This window comes from Falco naumanni, chromosome 9 (assembly GCF_017639655.2).
Source record: "Falco naumanni isolate bFalNau1 chromosome 9, bFalNau1.pat, whole genome shotgun sequence".
NCBI classification, from domain to species: domain Eukaryota; kingdom Metazoa; phylum Chordata; class Aves; order Falconiformes; family Falconidae; genus Falco; species Falco naumanni.
The window spans coordinates 20,517,569-20,542,720 of record NC_054062.1 but is presented as its reverse complement, the minus strand read 5'-3'; the positions used below and the strand labels follow the sequence as shown (position 1 = coordinate 20,542,720).

Sequence of the window (25,152 nt, the reverse complement as noted above, 5' to 3'; positions counted from 1 at the left end):
GTGGGAAGGAGGATCTGCAGAACTAAATGCCTGTCAGCCTAACCTCGGTGCCGAAGAAGGTTATGGAGCAGATCATCCTGAGCGTCATCACAGGGCATGCACAGGACAACTGGGGGATGAGGCCCAGGCAGCATGGATTTATGAAAGACAGATCCTGCTTGACAAACCTGATCTCTTTCTATGACAAGGTGACCCTCTTATTGGATGAGGGAAAGGCTGTGCATGGTGTCTACCTAGACTTTAGTAAAGCCTTTGACAGTCTTTCCACAGCATCTATTGGAGAAACTGGCTGCTCATGGCTCAGACAGGTGTGCTCTACGCTGGGTAAAGAACTAGATGGGTGGCCGAGCCCAAAGAGTGGTGGTGAATGGAGTTCACTTTAATGGAGTTCTGTTTAATATCTTTGTCAGTGATCTGGATGAGGGGATTGAGTGCATTGGGTTCATGGTTGGACTTGATGATCTCAAAGGTCTTTTCCAACCTCAGTGATTCTACGATTCTATTCTGTAAAATCTTACAGTTCAAGAACACTGAGAATGTTGCTGAAGTAACTCACTCTTCTCATTAGGTAATCATCCAGGGCTTTCGAAGCTACAGGGACCAAACCATCGTGGACCCATTCAGCTCAAAACACAATGTCATTGGTAAGTTCAGATACTTGTCTTTTAACACTAACTAGAGCGCATTGTTATTTCAGATGATGTTCGCATTAGAGTCCTTTACAGTTTTTAATGTTCTGCCTACATTTGATGACTGTATTTTCTGTTTTGGAAACTTTTACAGTTGTCTGTAACATTCCACAAGATGTATTGCACTTAGAGCAAAGTAATGCTAACATTCGGGTTTACTGTGACAGTAGTATGTCTTGAGTTTTTGGAAGTTGAGTGAGGTCTGTAAACGCCTTCATACGTGCAAATCTCTGTATCAGCCAGACCCCCTTTAAAGACTGTCCTTGCAGGAACAGCAGCAGAGAATTTGTATGGGGTTCTTTTTTTTTGTGTGTGTGTGCAGGTGTGATCATTTTTTATATCTAAGCACACTAGCTATTATAAACTGCTGCAGAGAAGACGATCCTCTTTCAGCTTTGGAGGAATGAATCTCTGGAATGTGAACTGACAAAAAGTGTAATATAAGTTTCAAAGTGTAGTTTCATAAATAACACCTAATCTGACAGTATGTTGTTGTCCATCTCACACCTCTTCCTATTTTTGCGCATGGATGCCTGGTCGTGCCTTTTCATTTGCATTGATTTCAGTGATTGTGCAGCAACTTTGAGACTGCTGACCTGTCAGAAAACTGTCAGTTTTGGACATAAAAACTTAGTAGCCAGGATTTTACTCTGAGACTGGAAAAAATGTGCATATGACTTGAATAGCATGTCCTATTATGTAGTGTCACTTCAGCAGGAGCTAAAACTTTATTCAGGTATAAGTGTTTAAAAAGGGGGGGGGGGGGAGGGGGGGAAAATCCAACTTAACTATTGTTTTGCCTGTATAAAGACCGCATAGCAGTCCCAAGTAATTTTGGGGATGAGTTGAAACTGGAGGGTGTATAGGCAGGAAGCAGTGGAAAGCCTGGGATGCTCATTGCAGCTGGAAGGCAAGCAGTTTTGAAATTAATACAGTATGTGCTGGTCTTAAAGATAAGACACTGAGCCTTGCTGATACACATCAGAATAAACACAGATTACTGTATGTTAGCATAGTGTGGTGTTCTTATACCTTTATTTTTAAAATAGAAATAGCACTTCTTCTGGTCTTTTTAAAACAAAACATTGCTGAATTAGCAAGTGGAGTATTTAAGAAGTTTGTATACTACCTGAAGTTCATACAGTCAACCTGAATGTACAGGCAAGTGATTTCCTTTGGTTAAATATAAAAAATTGATGCTGGGACCAGAAGAATTGGATTTAGGTCTACTGTTCTTACCCCACCAGGAGAATCAATATTAAAAATAAAAGGATGGGAATAAATAGGATTGGTTTACCCATCATTCTCATTGTGCAGTAGTGTTGGATGGAGTTTGTAAGTCATTGTAATGTGTTTGAGTGGGAAAAGAACTATTCTCTTGTTCTTGGGCAATGACTTAAGTAATGCATCTACTAACGTCATCTCATTCCCTTGAGGTTTTGTTTGGCTGTGTTATTTGGGTTCTGTTCTTGAACATTTCTGTGTGATGTATAATGTACATTGCAGTGTTTATGTCAACTTGAGGTTATACTTTGTTTTAATTTTCAGTGGGAAGAAATGGATCTGGAAAAAGCAACTTTTTTTATGGTAAGCTTGGATTTCTTAACATAATAATGTGGAGGTACTGATGGTACCAGGTTTCTTTGGTTTTGCTGGAAGTTGGTTTACCAAATGTTCCTCCTCTACAAGGAGTGGCAGGTTGGTAATTACTTGACAGTGATGAAAGGCAGATCTCGATGCACTTTGTTAATACTTACCTTCAGGTTTTCCCTTAGTATTCAGCTTCTCTTACTGAGAGCCTTCTGAGACTCTTAAATGGCAAAGAAGTATTTACAGGGGGAAACCGATTCTAAAAGTCATGCACCTTCAAAGCTGATAGTAGTATTTGTAGTTGCTTTAGACAATCTTAGTGGCTAAATTCTAAGCTGATTCTATAGCAGTGTGGCACAGCTTTATACAATTTTTTAACATATGGTTATGAGGGGGATTTTATGGGGTAGGAGCATCAATGAAGGAGAGGAGGTGCTAGTGAAAGGTGTCAGTGGCATTTGTGATGGTAGTCTTTATAAATTGTCCAGTACTAAGTATTTTAGCAATATTTTTAACCCAGTCTGGGTGCTATGTATTTGTAGAAGAAAGCTCATGAATCCCTACTTGTGTAGTGTTATTGATGCTACGTAGAAAGGTGGCAATAATGAAACTTCAGAGAAATTCTGGTATACAGCAGGCTGAGTGATGAAGATCCAGCAAATTAAGGTTTTTAATGAAGAAACATTGTAAGATATTAGCAATGATGTGACTGTACTAAACAACAGTAAAACTATGTTTTGAGTTAAAGAAACTGCTGCATATCTCCCTAAAGGAAAGATCTTCTGTTTCTTTACTGTTTTATTGCAGCAATTCAGTTTGTCCTCAGTGATGAGTTTAGTCATCTTCGCCCAGAGCAGAGACTGGCTTTGTTGCATGTAAGTGGAGGTGTATAACAAGACTAAAGAACAAGCTAAGGCATTTGAATGTTACTGCAAAAATGGTAAATTGCTGGGCTGTGGATATTTTAAGTCAATTACTTTAAAAACATCCTTAAACATCTTCTGTTTCCCTTTGGCAAAAGGGAATTTATATACAAAATAATGTTACGCTGGTAATGCGCACTGGTGAATGTGTATCCAGGATTTTCAGAAATAAAAATGTCTGCTGGGTCTTACATAGATGCTTTTGATACTTAAATCCTTGGGAGGAAAGGGGAAGTGGGTTTGTCGGGGAAAAGAGGAGATGAGTGAGCTCAAAATCAGTCTAAGATGGGAATTACCTAACCAAAACATCTCCTTTCTTAGGAAGGTACAGGTCCTCGTGTTATTTCAGCATTTGTGGAAATTATTTTTGACAATTCGGACAACAGGTTACCGGTAAGTTGAATACGCTACTTTGGAAACAGATGAATGCTTCAGACTGTAGTCATCTCAGTATTGTAGAAATCTTCAGTATAGTAACTGCTTTTTGAATCTGTGAATTCTGGATTAGTTATACATACCTACTGCAAGCAGTTAAATTTACTGGCTTTTGTTTTCTTAAGATTGATAAAGAGGAAGTCTCACTTCGCAGAGTTATTGGAGCGAAGAAGGACCAATATTTCTTAGACAAGAAAATGGTGACGTAGGTACTTCTTTTACTTAGCTGGATGAGACTAGTAGTATTTCTGTAAAATTCTCCAGTCAAACTTAACACTTGCATCTCTAGCCTGAAATAAATGCAATTGTATAATACTGAGCGCTGGTAGTTAGACAGCAAGGACATCAGTCCTTGTGCAATAGACAGCAGACTTTAAATTTGCAGTTTAATCCTTTCATTACCGTGATGTTTAACTGCTTCTAGAGTATTTCTTTCAGAGCTCTTGAACAGAAGAGTTACCAGACCTTAAGTTGTTTCTTATCCTTCCTTGTGATATCTTTACCTGTATTTGCTACCTCTTTGCTTCGAGATGCTTCTTTCTTAATCTCTTTCCAATGCTGTAGTATTTTAGGTAGTTTTCATTTTTCTCTCATTTAATTTTAGGATTAGCTATTGTCAAATGAAGAAGCTTCTTCAAACAGAGCTTGCATTGCACACTGATTATAGTATGTGATGTATAGTTGTGATACTTTACAGAATTTTTACAGTTGTCACTTTTGCTGGAGGTGTTATTAATAGATTCACAATAACATTTCAGGAAAAATGATGTAATGAATCTTCTTGAAAGTGCTGGATTTTCTCGCAGTAATCCCTACTATATTGTCAAACAAGGAAAGGTAAGATTCTTTTCCACAAAGCGGAAGAAATCACTGTCAAGAGTATCATGCTTTCTGAATGCCAAACTTATTTCAATTTTTGCAGAAGTAACCTAAAATCTAAATCCATTTTGATTTGAAGCAGTTCTTGTAGATGCTGCTTTTTGCAAATATTACTGTTTTAGTAGTTTATGTAAATTTTAAGAAAAAAGCTTTAAAGTCTGTAATGTTGATTTCTAGAAAATATTATTTTCATGGTAATTTTTGCAATCATGTGCTTTTCTGTATACTTAAATACAAAGCAAACATAATCCCTATGCTGTTTTTTTAAGAGACTAAAAATACTCTTTGTGGAGGATGAATGGAAATGTGGAAGTACCAGAAGTGAACACACAGCAGGGAAGGGGTTCATATCATGGCTTGTATTAACTGGTCTTCAAGACCCAAGCAGCTTACAGGTTTTAATACAATACAAATTAGAAACAGTTACCTTATAAAAGGATGCAGCCATTAAAATGAATATTGGCAGAAAGTGCATTTTATGTCTAGTTTAATTCTATGACTGACTTAATGTTGGATTAATGAGTGTTCCGTGACCTGAATTATTCTAAGATTTATAACCCCTGCATTTTTGGTGTGGTTTTATGGAGGTTTTTGAATTGATTTAGCACCAGGACTTAAAAGCCCAAGTTTGAGTTTGTCTAAACATAATTTTGAGTGGATGATGATTTCTTCAGTTCATGTAATACTGGTATCTTGAGTTTTAGTAATAACTGGTAGCATTTGAAAAAACAAGAAAATTCATTTCAAGCAGAATACTGGCTGTGCTGAAGTAATTGTCTAAAAAAATAATAAAAAAGGCACTATCTTACATACTAGGGATCTGAATCTTCCTGCCAAAACCTCAGGCAAGCAGGCACAGCAAAAGAAGTGCAATCTTTGATCTGTTGTGGTTAGCCATACATCCAGAGCAGGCTATTGAAATAATAGATACTGAATTTTTAGATCAACCAGATGGCTACAGCTCCTGACTCTCAAAGGCTGAAGTTACTAAGAGAAGTAGCTGGTACCAGAGTGTATGATGAACGTAAAGAAGAGAGTATTTCACTAATGAAAGAAACAGGTAAAAACAGTTTAAGAAATGAATGTTTTATGCCACAGTAAAAAAACCCAAACCCAACACAGGTTTATGGCTTTTTGAATAAAGCTAATTGCTAGATTTTTTTTGTGGTATGTCAAATGATATAGAGCATATCATACTGTTGTCCCAAAAATCAAATTCACTTGATGTGCAAAAAAAGCCAATCAACACACAGTTGAGATTTATTTCATGTCTGTGCAGAGATGGGTGCTAGATGGTAAATCCACCAAGCTAGCATAACTTTTCCTGTGTTTAGGAGGTTTATATACAGTTTAACAAACAGGGAATTTAGTCATTGTACATGATTGGCTAAAATTCTTCACGTAATACTACATAAAATACACATGCTCCAGAGGTGGGGTGGGGCTACCTTTTCAAAGTTTCTGCTTCAAGGGGAGTTACTTTTGCTATTATTGTTATATTATAATGAGGATAGGTTCCTTTCAGGTAGTTTTTCTCAGCAATTAGTGAATCTGCAAATGTTTTCCTTATCGTAGTTCCACACCATTGACTCTTCAGAGTCACTGTGTCTGTATTCTGTTAGCCTTACCAGTTCCTTGGATTATTTTGCATTCCTCCTTCAACTGTTTGTCATCAGTATCTCCTCCTTGAATTTTAAATGTCTGAAAAGGTTTAATAAGGGACTTAATGTGTGCTTTGAGTAATTAAACTTTTTAGCTAGACTAAAAGGGATGTTTGTGCTGTTCAAAACATGAATGTTAGCTGGCAGCTATCAGAAAATCAGGATACCTACTGCTATGCAAACAGTAAAGTTTACATAGTATAGTCTGTAATTATTTTAAGCTTCTGAGCCAAGAGAGTATCTGCTTGTGTTGCTTTACATAGCTAGTATCAACAGTTCTGCTATAAGGATGGTTGGGTTTTTTTGGGAACTTCTGGACACAGGTTCTGCTTTTCACATTTCATAACTGTTGACAAATTGTTAATCACTGGAGGAGATTCATTAGCTTTAAAGATGAGGGAATGTATTACATTGTTTGTCATCTTTTCTAAGAGGGCAAGCGAGAGAAGATCAATGAGTTGTTGAAATACATTGAAGAGCGACTGCATACCCTAGAAGAGGAGAAAGAAGAGCTGGCTCAGTATCAGAAATGGGATAAAATGAGGAGAGCGTTAGAATACACCATTTATAATCAGGAGCTTAATGAAACACGAGCTAAGCTTGATGAGGTAAAATGTCTTGGCTAATACAAAATATAACGTGATCTCATGAGCAGTTTATTTGCTTTTTTCAGACATGTCCTTGCATTCCTTGATAGAATTCTGTCAATGTTCTTCACTAATCTAACAAATTATTTTCTTTCTGGAACTACTTCTAAACCAGAATCTTGCTACTTAAGCTATTGGTGATGTTTCTGTACAGCTTTCTGCCAAACGAGAGACAAGTGGAGAGAAATCCAGGCAGCTGAGAGATGCACAGCAAGATGCTAGAGATAAAATGGAGGTAAAATTACTTCTTAACAAGGCACTGTCCAGAGGTCTGTTTTGCTTTGTGGGGTTTGGTTTTTTGCAGGGTGGGGGGTGGAGGTGGTTCTAAAACAGTGTTAAATTGTATTAAATGTTTTCATCCTGTTTGGAAACAGAAGGTTTTCACAGTTTCATTGTATCTTGATCTGCATAATAATAATCTTGTGAGTTTTGATAGATACTGAAATGTGTATGCAGTGTTTAAGGTACTACATAATTAAATTTGCATAGGAAATAGAACGACAAGTTCGTGAACTGAAGACAAAGATTTCGGCTATGAAAGAAGAGAAGGAACAACTTAGTGCTGAAAGACAGGAGCAGATTAAACAGAGGACTAAATTGGAGCTAAAGGCTAAAGACCTGCAGGATGAATTAGCTGGCAACAGTGAACAAAGGGTATGTAACAGCGGTGAAGTCTTTAAAATGTCATTGGCAGATGGTAGTATACTTGTACAGTGAAGTTTTTGCTTTGGACTATGTGGCCTTTCGTTATTTTCTAAGGTTTGTCAGAGAGATACCTTAGGTTTTTTTGATGTCTGTGTTTACATCCCCTAGACAACTGTGTTATGATCCTTTATTTATTGTTCTGCATGTTGCAAGAACAGGCACCTATAATTCTTGATCTTAATTGCTACAGGTATTGGGAAGGAGGGGTTTGTTTGTAACACTAACTTGAACCTGCTTGTTTGGCCCATGCAGATGTTCTTTGCTTGCATAGTTTAGCTTCTTGAGAATGCTTCATTTCATCTCTCTTTGCTGTCCTGATTGGAACTGAATTCACTTCTGTTAAGTGTTGCAACTGCATAGTATTGGATAAGCAATGGCATCTTGCAATCTTACAATTAAATTATTCTTTAGAAGTCTGTATTTATCTAGTAATACAGTTCTGATAATACCTGACTTTTAAATACTGCTTTGTTTGATTTCCAGAAAAGACTGTTAAAAGAGAGGCAAAAGCTTCTTGAGAAAATTGAGGAGAAGCAGAAAGAATTAGCAGAAACGGAGCCGAAATTCAACAGTGTAAAAGAAAAAGAAGAGAGGGGAATTGCTAGGTCTGTGGCATTCTACAATGGGGAGTCAAAGCATTTAAAAAAACCCCAAAACCTGAAACAAAACTAACCAGGATACTATCAGTACTATCCAAGTGTGCAATTAACTGAGTTGTGCTTGCTGTTTGAGGATGGAGTAGCTATATGTACTTACAGATGATCTGTAAAAACCTCCTTTATTGTTGGGGGTGGGTGGTGGGAACAGTATTCAGTGAAATTAATTTTTGAGCTTAACCACTTGTGGGCTATTATTACTTCTTGTGAAGTCTTCTGAGTGACTTTATGGTTTATAACATGATTGTCTTCTTTGTTACTGATTTAGGGCTTATTTTTGAGCCTGGTTTGATGTTTTCCAAAACCTCTCATGGTAATTCTTAATGCTTGCCCTTAATAAATTCAAGATTTCTGTACAATACAGCATGTCTTTCCCTTCTCAAAATAGGCTTGCACAGGCTACACAGGAAAGGACAGATCTTTATGCAAAACAAGGTCGAGGAAGCCAGTTTACTTCCAAAGAAGAAAGGGATAAGTGGATAAAAAAAGAACTGAAGTCTTTAGATCAAGCCATCAATGACAAGAAACGGCAGATTGCAGCTATACACAAGGATTTAGAGGATACAGAGGCAAACAAGGAGAAAAACTTGGAACAGTACAGTGTAAGTTTTTAGCTTATTATTTCTCAGTATTTTTGAGAGAAGGGCTAAACAATCTTGGGCAGTTAAACTTCAGTGCCTGTTTACAAGAAAGGGTTCTTTTTGGGTGTGGTCTTCTGAAAAACATGTTATCGAAAGCATCTGCAGATAATCTCCCTCTAGCACTACATCTGACTTCATTATGTATTTTGACTTCCCTTCTAGTACTTTCCTGTCCTGGTTTCAGCTGGGATAGAGTTAATTTTCTTCTCAGTAGCTGGTACAGTGCTGTGTTCTGTGTTTAGTATGAGAATGTTGATAACACACTGATGTTTTAGTTGTTGGAAAGTAATGTTTATACTAAGTCAAGGACACTTCAGTTTATTCATATTGGTCTTCTCTCAACTCATAAATTTTACCTTTTTTCCTGAATCTCTTCCCCATCCCTCTGTGGTGGTGGGGGAGTGGGTGAGCAGCTGTGTGGTGCTTAGTGGCTGGCTGGGTTAAACCATGACGTTTCTGCAGAGTGTTTGGCCCGAGTTTTCAGGAAGAGATGTAGGTCTGCCTTGCTCTTGGCTGTGTTCAACATAGGTATTTCATGTAGCTAACAATTCGTTAGATATTACTGAGGTCTGTGTTGGTGGCTTTCACTCTTCTCTTACTTGCCCTAAACAGAGGATCTTTTAAACTGTTCTGCAAGCACTGTACCTTTGCACCGCACTTACAGATGGTTAGAAGTTTCATACCTGTCCATGTTAGAAGATTAATCTGTGTCAGTATTATTTGCATAACTTAGATTTTCAATTTCCATTCAGAAACAGCTCTTACGCTGCAAATACAGCAGTATAATCAAAAACCACCACTCCTGCTAGGAGCTACAGGAGTGAAAACCTCTGCATTAGTGGGAGAGCATGCAGTGCCAGTCCTGCTACCCTGCATGTGCTGATAGACAGTGTTCTTGCGAAAACTTGGCTGTGTTTTGGGAACACAGCTAGTTCTCTAACTATAACTAGTATAGTTATAGGTAACTATAAAACCATTATCTGAGTGCTAGCCCTGAAAAGTGCTTTTCAAAGCCCTTGCTTTGAAAATGGCAAGTGTTCAGTGAGCAAGGGGAGCGTGTCTGTGCATTGGCTTACAAGCATGCTGTTGATAGCAGCCGTGTTAAAGTACGAGTACTGCTGGAGAAAGGCTAAGATTTTTCCGAGCCAAAATAGAGCACTGTACTAGCTGCTAAGAAGAAAATTAACTTAATCCCAGCTGAAACCATGACAGACTAGCAGCAGTATGGCATGATATACAAGACTGGTGTGTGTGTTCTTATCGCAAATGTTGCTTCAGAGCATGATTACCCTTAGTTATGTGTATGGTAGTTACGGGTTTGATTCAGTTTCTTACCATGACTTAGTGAGCCATTTCACTGTAATAATCAGGTGCATGTTTCAAGTCAGTGCCTGCCTTGCAGTCTACTTGATAAATTTTACCTTACTACTGCTCCCTTAAAGATGTATCTATTTTCAGTGCTTCTACAATTTGTTGTAAATCGGTTAAAACACTTGTAGGAATTGTTTCTGAATTTTAAGTATTTGGTATTGAATAAAAGAAAGTTTTGAACGTAGAGACTTTGTAGTTTCTTACTGTTCTTTTTTGTGTTAGAAACTGGACCAGGATCTTAATGAAGTGAAGGCTCGTGTTGAAGAACTGGACAGAAAATACTATGAAGTGAAAAATAAAAAGGATGAACTACAGAGCGAAAGAAAGTTAGTAATTAATTGAAATATGTCTGAATCTCACTTAATGTGAAGGACCCCAACTGTGTAGTTGTTAACATGGCTTGTTAGGTATGTTTTTTTAAATATAGCCATGTATGAACTCTGCACTTTGCCTTCCTGCTAAAATTATCAGTCTTTGAGAACAATAATAATTTTAAAAAATCTTCAAACTTCATTCACACTGAAAATACTTCAATTTTTTTTCTTCTGTAGTTACTTATGGAGAGAAGAGAATGCAGAACAACAAGCTCTTGCAGCAAAGCGGGAGGATTTAGAAAAGAAACAGCAGCTTCTCAGAGCAGCAACAGGAAAGGTAAGATACCCTGTATTTGAGAATTCCATGTGGAAGTTTTTCTTTTCATTCTTAAAGGACAAGTTGTAGTCATATCTGAAAGATACAGCCGTTACAGTAAGACCATAACCAAAAGAAGTAGTGTCATAATTAAGATGGAAAAATAATATTTGCAAGGTAAATCTTTCAATTATTTATAGCTCTAGAACTACTTGGAAATCAGTTTTGTAAGCTCAAGTTAATAGAGGAGAGGTAAGGAGACCAGGTAGAAATGGAATACTTCTAAAATTTCTTCTGACATATTTTTGCTTTTTTTTTTTTTAAAAAAAACCAAACACCTAAGAACCTTAAAAGTGGCAGACTTAAATATTTAGGTATGTTCTGTTAGAGCTGTAGGTTAGTTAGCAGGAACTTGGCAAAAAAGGTGACCTTTTCTCAAAGTTAAAGGTAAAATTGGTATACTTGTAAATCTTAATTGCGGTACAATAATGACTTATATTTTAACAGGCCATTTTGAATGGTATAGACAGCATAAACAAAGTTTTGGAGCACTTCCGTCGAAAAGGCATAAACCAGCATGTTCTAAATGGCTATCATGGCATTGTGATGAATAACTTTGAATGTGAACCAGCTTTCTACACCTGTGTTGAAGTTACTGCAGGCAACAGGTAATTATGTGCTTTTTGTTTTTACTTAAGTTGAAGCAGCTGAGTGTTACAATTTATTTGTTGGTGCCAGTTACTGAAAGTTTTGTTCTTTTGAACTTGAGTTCTCACCCTTTCTTTGTCAAAGTGCCTTCTATACAGCATGATCAAACTGCTACTCCTTTGAGAAGGAACTAAGAAGAATTTTGACTATTTCAAAATTAATCCTAGCTGCCCTTGATCTTGTCTAAAAAAAACCCTAAACCAAAACCACACAAAGACATCCACCCCACCCAAAAAAATCAAAACAACACAAAAAGACAGACCCAGACCCACACTCCTGACACCAGGATTGGTGGTGAGGCTGAGCTATATCGAATAAAGTGAATGGCATCTTCCAGTGTGGAGAATTCTACAGTAACCAATGTGATGTTTTAATGATAACAATAAGAATTATTTCACTTAATGCTAGAAAATCGCATGGGTGGTGATGGTCTCTAAACTGTCAAAAACTGCTGTTTAAAAGCTATCTGAAAAGGTGTTGAGTGTTAATGAGTCTGTGTAATGTGTGTTCTAGAATTAAGTGCCTGTTGGGTGATACAGCACTTCTTGCAGCATCTGATACTTCAAATTAATTTAGATTATCTTTTTGTGTGATCACTCCCCTGTTCAAATTTGTGAGTAGTCATACAAATTCTTTTTCTAATGAAATGTAGATAGTGGCATAAGGGCAGGAAAGAGGACAGGTGTGATCTTGCAAACTGTCACATAAAAATGTTGATTGCTACCACAATTTGATCTATCCCTCATCTGAAACATTTGTGCCTCTGTGAACAAGGCTGTCTCTTCAAAGTACTTCACAGGTCTCTGAATCCTGTTGTGCCCCCTCCCACCTAGTTTGGAAAAAAGCAGAAACAAGCGTACTGTAGTTCAATTTGCAAAAGAAAGATGACTTATTTCAGTCCCTCTGATGCTTGCTCCCAGTCATGCACAGGCAGATAGGTGTGGTCTCTGGTTGTGTACAGAGACATAACCTTGTGAATCCATGCAGGGGTCTGAACATTGTATATTGAAACGGTATGGAAGGCACAGGTTTGCAGCTGAACCAAAAAAGACTGTGTATACGATAACACTGTATGCACATTGAGCTGCTTTTGTGACTGGAAGGTGGAATACAAAATTCTTGGCTGATCCCATTTTAATGAAAGTGAATGGAGTGTATCCACTTGGGTATTCTGAGGCAGAGACTTGAACAGAAAATGTGACTCAGTTTTATATTGATAACATTATTTAGTGGTACCTGCATGCTTACTGTTCCTGTGCAGATAAGCTAGTCCTTTTAGCACAATAAAGTTTTGCTTATTTGTTGGACTTGTTAATTAGGTTGTTTTATCACATTGTGGATTCTGATGAGGTCAGTACAAAGATCCTAATGGAATTTAACAAAATGAACCTTCCTGGAGAAGTCACTTTCCTCCCTCTGAACAAGCTGGATGTTAGAGATACTGCTTATCCTGAGACTAACGTGAGTTGGAGTTCCTGTTGAACCTTCCTCTACTTCATAATTACAAAGTCTCATACTCTGAATTGTTTGTGTATATTGCTTATGGCCCACCACTTCCTTTGCTGTTGAATGTCTGCAGTTAAATACTACTTCTAATGTATGTGTCTCAGCATAAAAACCTGGCTACAGGAAGATATTCTCCTACCAGGTATTTGCCTTCACCTTACAAGTAAATAGTTGATACAACTTTATTGTAAACTGGTAATAATTGCCTGGATTACTGAACTGTAATTCTTTAAGTTGAAGTGCTGCCATGGACAAAAACTAAAGAGCCATGTTACCGCTGCAAACAGTTTCTCAGAGTTACTGGAAATGAGTTGTGCCTTTATGTTTAAAAATGCATAAATAAATGTTCAGTGACAACCACTTAAAAAATAGTTCTGAAATACATTTCAAGAAAGCCTATGTTCTTACTTGAAATTTTAGTAGTGAACTAATTGTGTAAATGTTAACTTCTTCCTGCAATAATCATGGTAGAATAAGTTCATTAAAATTAGTTTTTTCTCTTTTTTTTCTTCAGATAAACATAGGAAACAATAAATAGAAATAAACAGGACTCCTTGCATGCTTATTTGGGGGGGGGCTTTACTAGTAGAACTGTTAATGTTTGCATCCTGCTTTCTGCAGAAAAGAATAAAATTTTTTTTGAGGAAAAAAAATTATACTGCAAATTTATGATAATTAGTCAACTTGTTTCAGTAGCAGTTTAATACTTGGGTGAGATTCCTGGCAGACTCTTAAGTTGCCTTAAGACTCAAGCCTAGCTGTTAAAAGCTAGAATTGCAAAATCTTGTACTTGATTTCCGTAGAGTGTTTATGTGTTTGTCTTGGGAATGTTCAGTCAGTGTGTCATCCTTCTACCAACTGACAGCTGTTTACTTCAAGTATCATTCACAATATTGTGCTTTGAGTCCAGGGTTTGACATCCTGTATGTAAATAACGATATACTCAGCTCCAGAAGTCTTTATTCTAGGAGTTTATTGATTGTGAAGCCAACGTTAATATTTGGTGAATTTTGAGATATGCTAAACTTTTAGAAATTCTTGTTACAAGGGTAGAGTGTATTCTGGTTTTACTCTTGATGGTAGTTTTTTTCCAAGGCACTCTTGAATTCTGCGTATGAAGTAGTTGCAATATACTTGCTGTATTTATATCAATATGTTCTTATTAAAATAACTGTCGCTTCAGGATGCAATTCCTATGATCAGTAAACTGAGATACAATCCAAGATTTGACAAAGCTTTCAAACATGTTTTTGGAAAGACTCTAATTTGTCGTAGCATGGAAGTGTCTACCCAGCTGGCCAGAGCTTTCACTATGGATTGTATTACTCTGGAAGGTAAATATTGGATTCTTATAAATTACTTACTGTAAAAATAGGATCCCTGGAATGTGAAGCTCATTAAACATGGTCTGTTAGTATGGTCAAAATAAGATTATTTTAAATAATAGTGTACTTGACAGAGATTTACAAAGTTGCACTTCGGTTAAGTCTAGTGCTTAAAAATACAGGATTTCTTCGCGAACTGTTGAATTTTTGTTTGATCTAAAAGTTAGTAGCTGTGTGTCTCCATCCTGAGAATTGTAAAGTAGATTATTTGATTCATCCAGTTTAACAGGATGTTTTCATGGAGTATTTATGGTATTTTTCCACAAACTTAAACTAATGTTTAGGGTGTGAATCTATGGCCTTAATGACTGATAAGTGCAAGGTGAATTCATCTGTGTACCAGACACATTTACAGGTTATGTTCTCTGAAATAATACATAACTCTTGTTATTTGTCTTTTCTTGGAGGACAGATTCCCTTCAGGCTTATTGTTGTCTTTTTGTCTCTTAAGTCAATCTGACAAAATTCCTAAGGATATCTGAGGAGGAAATGATTAATTTTTTCAGTAACAGTATACTCTACGAGCCACAGATGCTGCTAATTACTCAGCTTCTCTTTTGTTTTCTCCCGCAGAAGATCTAAGATTTTGTTTCTTAAATGGGTAGTGCTAAGTATTGCATTTTTCATTAATTTATTTTTTTTTCCCCTTTAAGCTGCATGGTTTCAGCTGTTAATCAGAAACAAAAAAAAATCTCAGCTAATGCTTGAAGGAGACCATAGCAGTCTTCGTTGTTCTTGAGAAAGGAAATGCACTTTACGTTGAATACAGAAATAAACATTTCCCTAGTTACTGTAAATATACATGTGTGATTCCTGATAATGTTGCAGTGCTTCTGTAGGTTAGTTTAAATATTCTAGTTAGTCTGTTAAGTTGTATTGTAGAAACTGCTCTGAACATTAATGGAGAGCATATGGCATGCAGTTTTGTTCATCTCATTCTGTTATGTTCTTAGGTGATCAAGTCAGCCATCGTGGTGCTTTGACTGGAGGTTATTACGACACAAGGAAGTCTCGACTTGAATTGCAAAAAGATGTTAGAAAGGCAGAAGAAGAACTTGGTGAACTTGAAGCAAAGCTCAATGAAAACTTACGGAGAAACATTGAAAATATCCTTTTGTTGTTCCTGAGGAAAGGTTGTGTGGTGACAAAGCTTTTGTTTTGTGATTGCAGTAAGAAAAGAAACAGGAGACTAACTTGTCAATGTTACATATTAGCCGTGGCATTTTGACCATCGCTTATGCAACCTGGTTCTATATGTTACTGTAGAGGTTTTAATAACAAAGAATTTAATGGTAGAACAGAAATAAACAAAAACCCTGCATGTGAAAATTGGTGTACAGCCACTGAAAACAGATTTTAAAATACACCCATTGTTTAAATGCCTGAATTGCATTCTTTTAAAAAAAAATATTTTTAGATCAATGCAGCTAGTTAAGAAATAGTTTGTATACTACTGTTAATTTTTTGGTAGAACTTCCATACTGGGAAAACCTGACTGGAAAATAGTAATTGAAGCACACCTTGTCCAGTAGGTCACTTCAGAGAGTGGCTGGCTCTGTAGACCTCCGGAAAAAGGAGCTTTAGTAATCTGTCCCTGTTAAAATTTTGTCTTGACCTTTACAGCTTAGAGATGAGGCTAAACCCCACATTATGAGGCTTTCTATTCCTTCTAGAGTTTGTGTAGTAACTGGTATAACCAGATATTCTTGCTACCTGTGTTAGTCTTCACTGTTTCTTCTGACTTGTATTATATTTTTAGTACTTGTGTCCTGAATTGGTGTGTTACATAGCCCACTTCTGCTGTGGGGAGGAGATGGAGACAATTATAATATCATTAAGCTTCAAGTTGCTTGACAATTTGGTCTTCCAGTCTCATTGTACAAAATTCAAGTAACACTCACCTTTTTCTCTAACCCCTTTAATGCTACAGTGTCCTTTTGAGATCCAATATCTAGAATTCAGGAGCAAGGGAGGCTTATACAATTTTATTCTCCATTATCTATGTTGTTCTGTCCTTTGAACTGAACCCCATTGTTTTTTGGCCTGCAGCAGTGCATTAGAGACATTTTTGGGGCAGCAGATAAGCAGAAGACTGAAGCCTATGCTTAGATCCACAGCTGATTAACAGAACTTTAAAAGTATGTACCTATGTCTTGGTAAGTCAGTAGAAGAACGTCAAATGGTCTGTTAAACATAGACCGAATTTGCCACCTGGCTTTATGTGCATCAGCAATAATGAGTGTCTTTCACCTTTCTTGTTTGTTACCTGTAGGCAATGTACAGGATGCATTTTGTGTATCTACAATTAAGTGTTTATTCATTTTCTCCTTCCTTGGGTCTTTTTTTAACCTACAGATATGTAGGTGTATGATATTAAAAGGATTTGTGCAGAAAGTAATTTAACTAATCCCAGTGCATGTCGTACAGGTACCCGGTTTTTTGTAACTAGGAATGGAAGCTGGAATTCTTGCTGCTTGTAGTTAAATTCACCAATTACCTGTTAGACCCTTTGGTTTTAGTATAACTTAACTTTTAACCAGGACTACTATTTTGGAATTGAAAAATCTTTCTTGCTATCATTTAAGCCGAAGTCTTTAGCCATGGGTTTCTTTTTGAGGCGGCATCTGCAGAGGATGCAAGTAGGGTGCTCTGTGGCGTACCCTTCAGCTGTGGTAGAACAGTGACTGTAATTAAAGAGCTATTACAGCAGTCTGACAGCAACTTTTAGAACATAACACAAGCAAACTTCAGTTACTCTGAAAGTAAAGTACACATTCCTGCTAACTTCCTGTTCCGTAGCTCATTCGGTTTTCCTGAAATGTTTGTAAGTATATAGTGAAACGTTTTACTGTAACCTCTGCTTAGGGGAATTAATTTTTAGGGCATTTAAGTTGATGTCATGTTAAAATATGCATTGTAGTGGGAGTAACATGCTGTTAGTAATTGAACATAAATCAAAGTGGAATCTTCCACAAGCTCTGCACCATGACCTAAGCCACTACATTAAAATTGGCACAAACCAGTTACACTGTTTGCCTCAGAAATGGGTAAGGGATAATTGTATTGTTCTAATGTCTTTTTTTTTTTTTTTTTAAATAGAACACCTGCTTTTCTGTATTTTGTAAGATCTGAATTTTTCTTACATATTCAGACATATCCCTGTGTTCAGAGTGCTGTGTTGTAAAACTTACAGTTAAATGGACCTTTCCTTGTTTGTTCTTGGTGTTGATAAGGGTTCTCAGGTTACTTTTTTTGGTGGTTCTTGATTTCTCCTGTACAAATGAATAGTTTGGTTTTGCAGGAACATGCCAAATGGAGTAAAATGTGGAAGGTACTAGTAGGTATAAAATGCCTTTTAAAACAACGACAAAGTATTCCTTAGCCCACAGTATGGATTAATAATGAAATTGACCAGCTAATGAACCAAATGCAGCAAATTGAGACACAGCAGAGGAAGTTCAAAGCTTCTCGAGACAGTATTTTGTCAGAGATGAAAATGCTGAAGGAGAAAAGGCAGCAATCTGAAAAGACATTTATGCCTAAGGTATAGTATGGGGATATTGAAAGCTGTTACTGGCTTTATATTAAATGTTTTATTAATATTACTGATAAACTTGCATTCCTCTGTGGTTAACATCATAATATGAAATAGGAAGAGATGACTAGAGATATGATACACAAATATGTTCATGTAAATTCATACAAATCTACAGATTGTTTGAATGATTGTGTAATATCTGTTCCATAGCAACGCAGTTTGCAGAGCTTGGAGGCAAGTTTACATGCTATGGAGTCAACTAGAGAATCATTAAAAGCAGAACTGGGGACTGATTTGTTGTCTCAACTCAGTCTTGAAGATCAGAAACGTGTGGATGCTCTTAATGATGAAATTCGACAACTACAGCAAGTAAGGAAATGAAAACGTCTTGCTATTAAATGTGGTACCTTTCCAATAAACTTATTTTTGTCCTTTTGTATGAAAAGTCACATATGAATATAATGTTATTAAAGTAGTTTCATCAGCAGTAGGCAGGCATGTTTGGAGTTTTTTTATCTGCAAGGTGTATTTGCATGCTTTTCTCAAATGCTGGGTGAATTTTACCAGCTGTATTGTGTGAGAATTATGGCTATTTCTGTTGGAATAATCAGTTTCCTTGCTGCTGCAGTTGGACATACAATACTAAGTACAAGTAGTTACCTGAAAGGAATGATGTACAGTGTGGGAAAGTAAAACAATGCCTTTAAGCACGTAGTAGATGCCCATATTGTTAGAAAACCACTACCTTGTAAGTAGACTCTCTAAAGCTCTTCTGGGTTTAAGAATTGAATTCAGGTGCTGTACAGTTTAAGAAATCTACTGATTTGTATGGTTGACTTTTACAGTAGACGGCTGCAAAAATGCTTACCATTTGGTTCCTTCTACCTGTTAAAATTAAAGCAACAGTCTGAACAATTGTGTGATATTTTAATCCTCAGAATTGTGTGAAGTGGGGGCTTTTTGTCTTTTTTTTTTAACAAGGAAAAAAATAGTTGTTTAGGAGTCAGCCAGGGCAATTAACGTAAATATTTTTTTTTTTGTCTACAGGAAAACAGACAGCTTTTGAATGAGAGGATTAAACTAGAAGGCATTATCACAAGAGTTGAAACATATCTCAATGAGAATCTAAGAAAACGCTTGGACCAAGTGGAACAAGTAAAGATTTTCTCTTAAATTTACTTTTGCCGTCTGTTTCTGACTTATTTCCAGGGCTTTCATGTGTTAGTAATTTGATAAATACTCATTACCCTGCATTATCTGTGGTGGGTTTTGCTTCCCTTTATACAGCGAAGTGTCTTACTTAAATTTCAGCACAGTATTTTAGGCATGTAACTTTTGACAAATCCTACTCTAAATTCACAGTGTATGTATAAATAGGACCATTGTAATTACAGATTTGTTTGAAAACTGACTATTCTCTAAACCTTTACTAAAATATTTAATGCGGTTATATGTAGAGTAGCAGAAGATAACTTGTTTGTCTGACTTACACTTTTGTTGCCCTCCATGCTGAAGCTTAGTGGCATTTCCTTTGTCCGATAGGAACTGAATGAGCTTCGAGAAACAGAAGGTGGCACAGTTCTTACTGCCACGACATCGGAACTTGAGGCTATCAACAAACGAGTGAAAGATACACTGGCACGGTCAGATGGTTGGTAGCATCGGTTTTTGGAAAGAAAGTTCTTCATGGTTTTGGGAGTTCACATATACCATATTTTGGTTGAGAAATAGACTATAATATGAGAAGTAATCATTAGTTTCAAATACACTATAGTAGTTGGTGTGTAATGGATTTTTTTGGAACTTCAAAAGATAAGTGAAACAAGATTTTGTGCATGTTATACATAAAAGAAAGCATCCACAACTGACACTGTAATACCAATAAGTATGTGTTGGTTATAACAGACTTCTGGCTTCAGAGCATAGTACTTTTGAAGCAATATTCATACAAGCATGATCTTGTTTAGTTGTTCTTGAATTTTGTCTAACCTATCTAGAACCAAGTTGCTGTCAAATAGGAAATACCAGCTGTATGGCTCAAATTTTTTTGCTTCTCTTTCTAAACTTTTAACAAAATGACCTTAGTATATATGTTAGGGTTGTTTTAATTCATATACTCATGGGGAAGAAGAGAGAAGGATTTTCAGCTTATTAACTTTCTACCACTTAATAGATCTTTATTTAGATTATCTTTTTGTTTCATAAATACTTCATTGGGTAATTGCTGATTTTATGCAGGCACGTAAGTCTTACCACTTTGGGTTTTGTGCTTTCACCCTATCTCAGATCTGGATAATTCTATTGACAAAACAGAAGCAGGAATTAAAGAGCTTCAAAAGAGCATGGAACGCTGGAAGAACATGGAGAAGGAGCATATGGATGCCATTAACCATGATACAAAAGAACTTGAAAAAATGACTAACAGGCAAGGCATGCTCCTTAAGAAGAAAGAGGAATGTATGAAGAAAATTCGGGAGTTGGGTTCACTTCCACAGGAGGCTTTTGAAAAATATCAGACTTTAAGTTTAAAGCAGGTAATAAGTGTGATTGGTTTCACGACCTGAAATATTAGTGTCTTGAGTGTCAAATGTGGCTGGAATTGCAAACCGCTTTAATACAGTATTATTTTCCATTTACAGTTATTCCGCAAACTGGAGCAGTGCAATACGGAACTGAAGAAATACAGTCATGTTAATAAAAAAGCTTTAGATCAGTTTGTGAATTTCTCAGAGCAGAAGGAAAAACTGATAAAAAGACAAGAGGAACTGGACAGGGGCTACAAATCCATCATGGAGCTGATGAATGTCCTTGAGCTCAGGAAATATGAGGCCATTCAGCTGACTTTCAAACAGGTAACAAAGTGGCAACAATTGTAAAGACACTGGTGCTGAAATCAAATTGTCCCATTATGTAGCAGCTATATGGGAAGAAGCAGATACTAAGTACATCTATTCTATAATAACAGAAGACAGTATATTGAGGTTTGTGGTTTTTTTTTTTTTTTTAAATACTGACAAAGAAATAGACTAGCATTTTAAATAGGTGCTGATCTTGGTTGTTATTACAACTCTAGCTTTGCTTTAAACCTCTTAAAAGACTTCCTTTCTGGTGAATCTTTGTACTACGTACAAACTGGGAAATGTCTAGTAAAAAAACTTCACCAAATCAGTTTTCCAGATTTGGTGAAAGTAATTCCTAATGTTAACAAAAGGTTTTCATTGTGAAGTGTGCAAAGTCTTCTCTTAAAAGGTCATTTGCTTAGCTGAGATCTCATCTGAAGTTTACTGAAATAAATCATACTTGCTTTTGCTGCTTTTTTTTTGTTTTAGTTCTATCATTTCCTTGAAAAAAATTTGTGAATATATTCACACTACAAGAACAGTTGGCTTAGGTGTTTTAGGTGGCTCTGTATAGCATGTTTATCACATGAATGGGGATCTCCACTTTGAAGCGGATACTTAGTGTGGTTGTGTTAAAAAAACAAAAAACAAAAACAAAACAAAACAAAACAAACCCAACAGACAACAGCTTTGCTTCATTTGATTTCACTATGTGAAAATGACCTGGTGTATTGACTTTCTTTTTCAGGTGTCAAAAAATTTCAGTGAAGTATTCCAGAAGTTAGTCCCTGGTGGCAAGGCTACATTAGTGATGAAGAAGGGAGATGTGGAGGGCAGTCAGTCCCAGGATGAAGGTGAAGGCAGCACCGAGAGTGAAAGGGGATCTGGATCCCAGAGCAGTGTTCCATCTGTAGACCAATTCACTGGAGTTGGCATAAGGGTAAAGAAAATTATTTGTGTTTCAGTACTCTAGATTATCTTTTAACTATTTTTTTAGAAAAGCAGTGTTTTAATTGATCCTTTTTACTTAATAGCAAGTGATGTTGTGATTTAATATTTTGAAATAATTTTGCTGTGGCATTGTTTTCTTAGGTATCGTTCACAGGAAAGCAGGGTGAAATGAGAGAAATGCAGCAACTTTCAGGTGGACAGAAATCTTTAGTGGCCCTAGCCCTGATATTTGCTATCCAGAAATGTGATCCAGCTCCATTTTACTTGTTTGATGAAATTGACCAAGCCTTGGATGCTCAGCACAGAAAAGCTGTTTCAGGTAACTGTCTGCCTTTATTTATCTTCATTGTGGTTGAAGGTGATAGTCTGTCTTCTCATCCCTGATGTTTAAGACAAAAGCTTTTAATCATAAAAGCACATTTTTGAATATCCCAACATGTGTGTTAGAATTTAACATTGTGTTTTCTGAACTTGATTTTAGGTAGAAGCTGTGTTGTCTACTGCATCTAAAGGGGGTGTCTACTACACTTCAGTGTGGTAGAGATAGTCCTGTTTTGAAGTGTAGTTTGATTTTTTTAAAAGTAACTTCTAACTCATTGCATTGTTGGAAAATTACTTACTGTGTCTTTCATCAGAGTTCTGATAACCCACCAATTTTGCTGAGTGACTGCATTTGTCAGAGTTGATACTGAAACTAATTATAATAGATAAAAACCTGGTATGGATCCTTTTATTGATTTGTGGGTGTGGGTTTTTTTTATTAACCAAAATCTCATTTTGAATAAGGAATAGCAAACTCTTTGCCTGTCTCATATTAAAACGTGTCCTGCGTTATTGAGATTACATTAATGAATAATTCCTGTGTTCTTTTTTAGATATGATTATGGAACTAGCTGAACATGCTCAGTTTATTACAACAACATTTAGACCTGAACTGCTTGAGTCAGCTGACAAGTTCTATGGTGTAAAATTCAGAAACAAGGTAAACAATGTTTTAGTTAACAGCATTTACTGAGAACCTTATCAGGTCGTGCATTTGAGGCTTAAGAGTTCAAAGTGAATCAATCTTATTTCAGTCATAGATTTCTAGTTATATTACAGTCTTGTGTAAAAGTTTTCTCCTTCCCCCAAAAGAATTGTGATATCTGTAGATGTCCCTTGTCATGTTCTTTAAAGGAAATTAGAAATTGCTTATAGGCCTGTTGCTGACTGCTGGAGCCTTCAGAAATAAGTCTGTTTTGTTCTGCAGGGAATACTGTAATGATTGTATACTTCTTTTTTTCCACCAGGTTAGTCATATTGATGTGATCACAGCAGAAATGGCCAAAGACTTTGTAGAAGATGACACTACGCATGGCTAAACAAAACTGTTACTTACTGCTTGTTTGGAAGATGTGTATAGTGCTATGTTTATTGCTAGGGACCTGTAAATTTTAAAATATAAGTATTTAGTCCTTGTTTAAAATAGTTTTTGAACATACATTTTAACTAAGACCCCAGAAGGCTTAGTTTCAAGAAGCTTGAGTATCCATTTTGTCTCTGTTGCTGTATTTTATAAGATAATTGTTAATGTTACCTTTATACAGTACCTGTAGTTCGGAAGTTTTACTCTCTTCCCTCAAATCTTTTGTAAAGTGTCTGTTGCTGTTTTAAAGCTTTTCAGAAAGTGCTAGCTGTTCCTTCTTAAGTATAATTTTAATCATTTATATTGCCTCACATGTTTTTTTTAATGGCTTCAATTAAAATGATTGGTTTTATCGCTGTAACGGGTATACATTGAATTTTTTGTTGTCTCTCTTTAGAGGTTTCCACTGAGATGGAGTAAATACTATTCGGTCATGTAGGAGCTGCATATTTCAGAAATATAAGACAAAGCGATTCTTTCAAGTCATTCTTACTTCTCCCCCACCCCACTCCCCCTTTGTTGTTTCAATGTTGTGGGGCTTTTTTTTCACTTTTCCAATGCTGGCAGAAAACCACGCCAAATCTGTGCTTGTCCAAATACATAGCGTTCTGATTATTGAACTGAAAAAAATGTAATTATCAGAAGTTACGGAGAAGTCTGAAAACACCACGGAACTGTAACAAGACAAATCAGTCCACAATTCCCCCCCTCCCGCCCCTGCCTTTTTTTTAACCTGGCCAGTGTAAAAATTCCTCCATTGTGTCCCTTTAGCCCGAGACACCAGCATAACTTGAGCCAAGTAGCAGTCACCAGTCAAAATGTGAATCTCTTCATATTGTCTAGCCTTTTGGCAAAGTGGTATTGAATAATTTATGTGGTATTCTGGAAAACCTAAGGTTTTACTATGAGCCATATATTTCTTAGATATCAAAGCAGTTGCAGCAACAACCGATCTTGTTTTTACAATAGCATATACATGTAAAAATAAAATAACCTTCAAAGTACCTTATGTAATGTTAAATTGTACAGCAAGAAACAGTGAACTTAGTATATTGCATTTACTCTGTAGGGCACTCTCAGCGAAGCAGAAGAATAAAGCTCTGTAATAGGTTTTCATCTGCAAGCAGCCTTGCTCCCCACTAACTTCAGGAAGTGCAGGGAAGAAGAGCGTGAACTGATTAAAGGTATCCTGAGCTGAGAAGTACGTACACTTGCTGCAAACAGCGGGGTAAGAGAAGAATACTAAAGGTGGTATGAACTATGTAGGAGATGGCTACCTGCAGTAAGTCTTAAGCCAGGAGGAGGATGATGTTGTATGTGATGTAACAAAGCTTTCTATAGTCCTAGGGAGTCACTAGCTTCATAGTAGACTTTCCTCAGGGAAGAGAGAGTAGGGTACAAAACCTGACACTATTGAAGCCAAAGTAACCCCAGTGCTCCCAACATTTTTAGCAGGCGAATAGACTTTGTATTTCAAAACCCTGAAGAATTAAAATTTGTCCTTTGCATACAGAGCTCTGAATATGCATTTAGGGTGGCTACAGAGCAAAGCATTCCTGAATTACAGGTGAAACAAGTGTGTTCAAAGTCCAGAGGAAGGACCTGAAGAACATAGCCACAGATTCAAACTTCAGGTTACTGGTTTCATATTCTTTGATCCAGTGCATGTAAGGACACGCTTAAAGTGTCAGTAATCTGTGCCTGGCAGATACATAACTTGTCTGTGGTAGTAGCAGGCTGCACTCCCAGCTGACTCAGGCTTGCCACTGCTAAGGCATCAACTTGACAGTTGATAGTTTGAATTTTGGAAGAGATAAGTGGTTCATAGGCCATGAAGCTAATTACAGTGCTTATTAAGAAGTGTCACTAAATCCGTCTAAGGCTGATAATGAATTTTATCAAATGATCTTGTTAAAGTGGAAGTAGATTAGTAGAGCAGAGGTGGGGTTTTTTGTACAGTGCTCAGCATAATAGAGCCTAAATGCAGCTGAA

General features: G+C 36.7%; 1 protein-coding gene across 1 annotated transcript; it reads left to right on the top strand.

Annotated features, from left to right (window-relative positions):
- Positions 1-23,521, top strand: SMC3 (structural maintenance of chromosomes 3). The gene is made up of 29 exons (XM_040605852.1): positions 1-188; positions 569-644; positions 2,238-2,276; positions 3,087-3,154; positions 3,524-3,595; positions 3,763-3,842; positions 4,396-4,474; positions 5,459-5,576; positions 6,610-6,785; positions 6,979-7,059; positions 7,314-7,478; positions 8,013-8,134; positions 8,574-8,787; positions 10,420-10,523; positions 10,749-10,848; positions 11,335-11,495; positions 12,855-12,996; positions 14,225-14,375; positions 15,380-15,532; positions 17,819-17,970; positions 18,175-18,333; positions 19,012-19,119; positions 19,507-19,615; positions 20,251-20,498; positions 20,604-20,816; positions 21,553-21,744; positions 21,897-22,074; positions 22,631-22,737; positions 23,045-23,521. The coding sequence occupies exons 1-29, from the start codon at positions 27-29 to the stop codon at positions 23,114-23,116; spliced, it is 3,801 nt and encodes a 1,266-aa protein (XP_040461786.1). The 5' UTR covers positions 1-26; the 3' UTR covers positions 23,117-23,521.
- Positions 23,522-25,152: the final 1,631 nt, after the last annotated feature.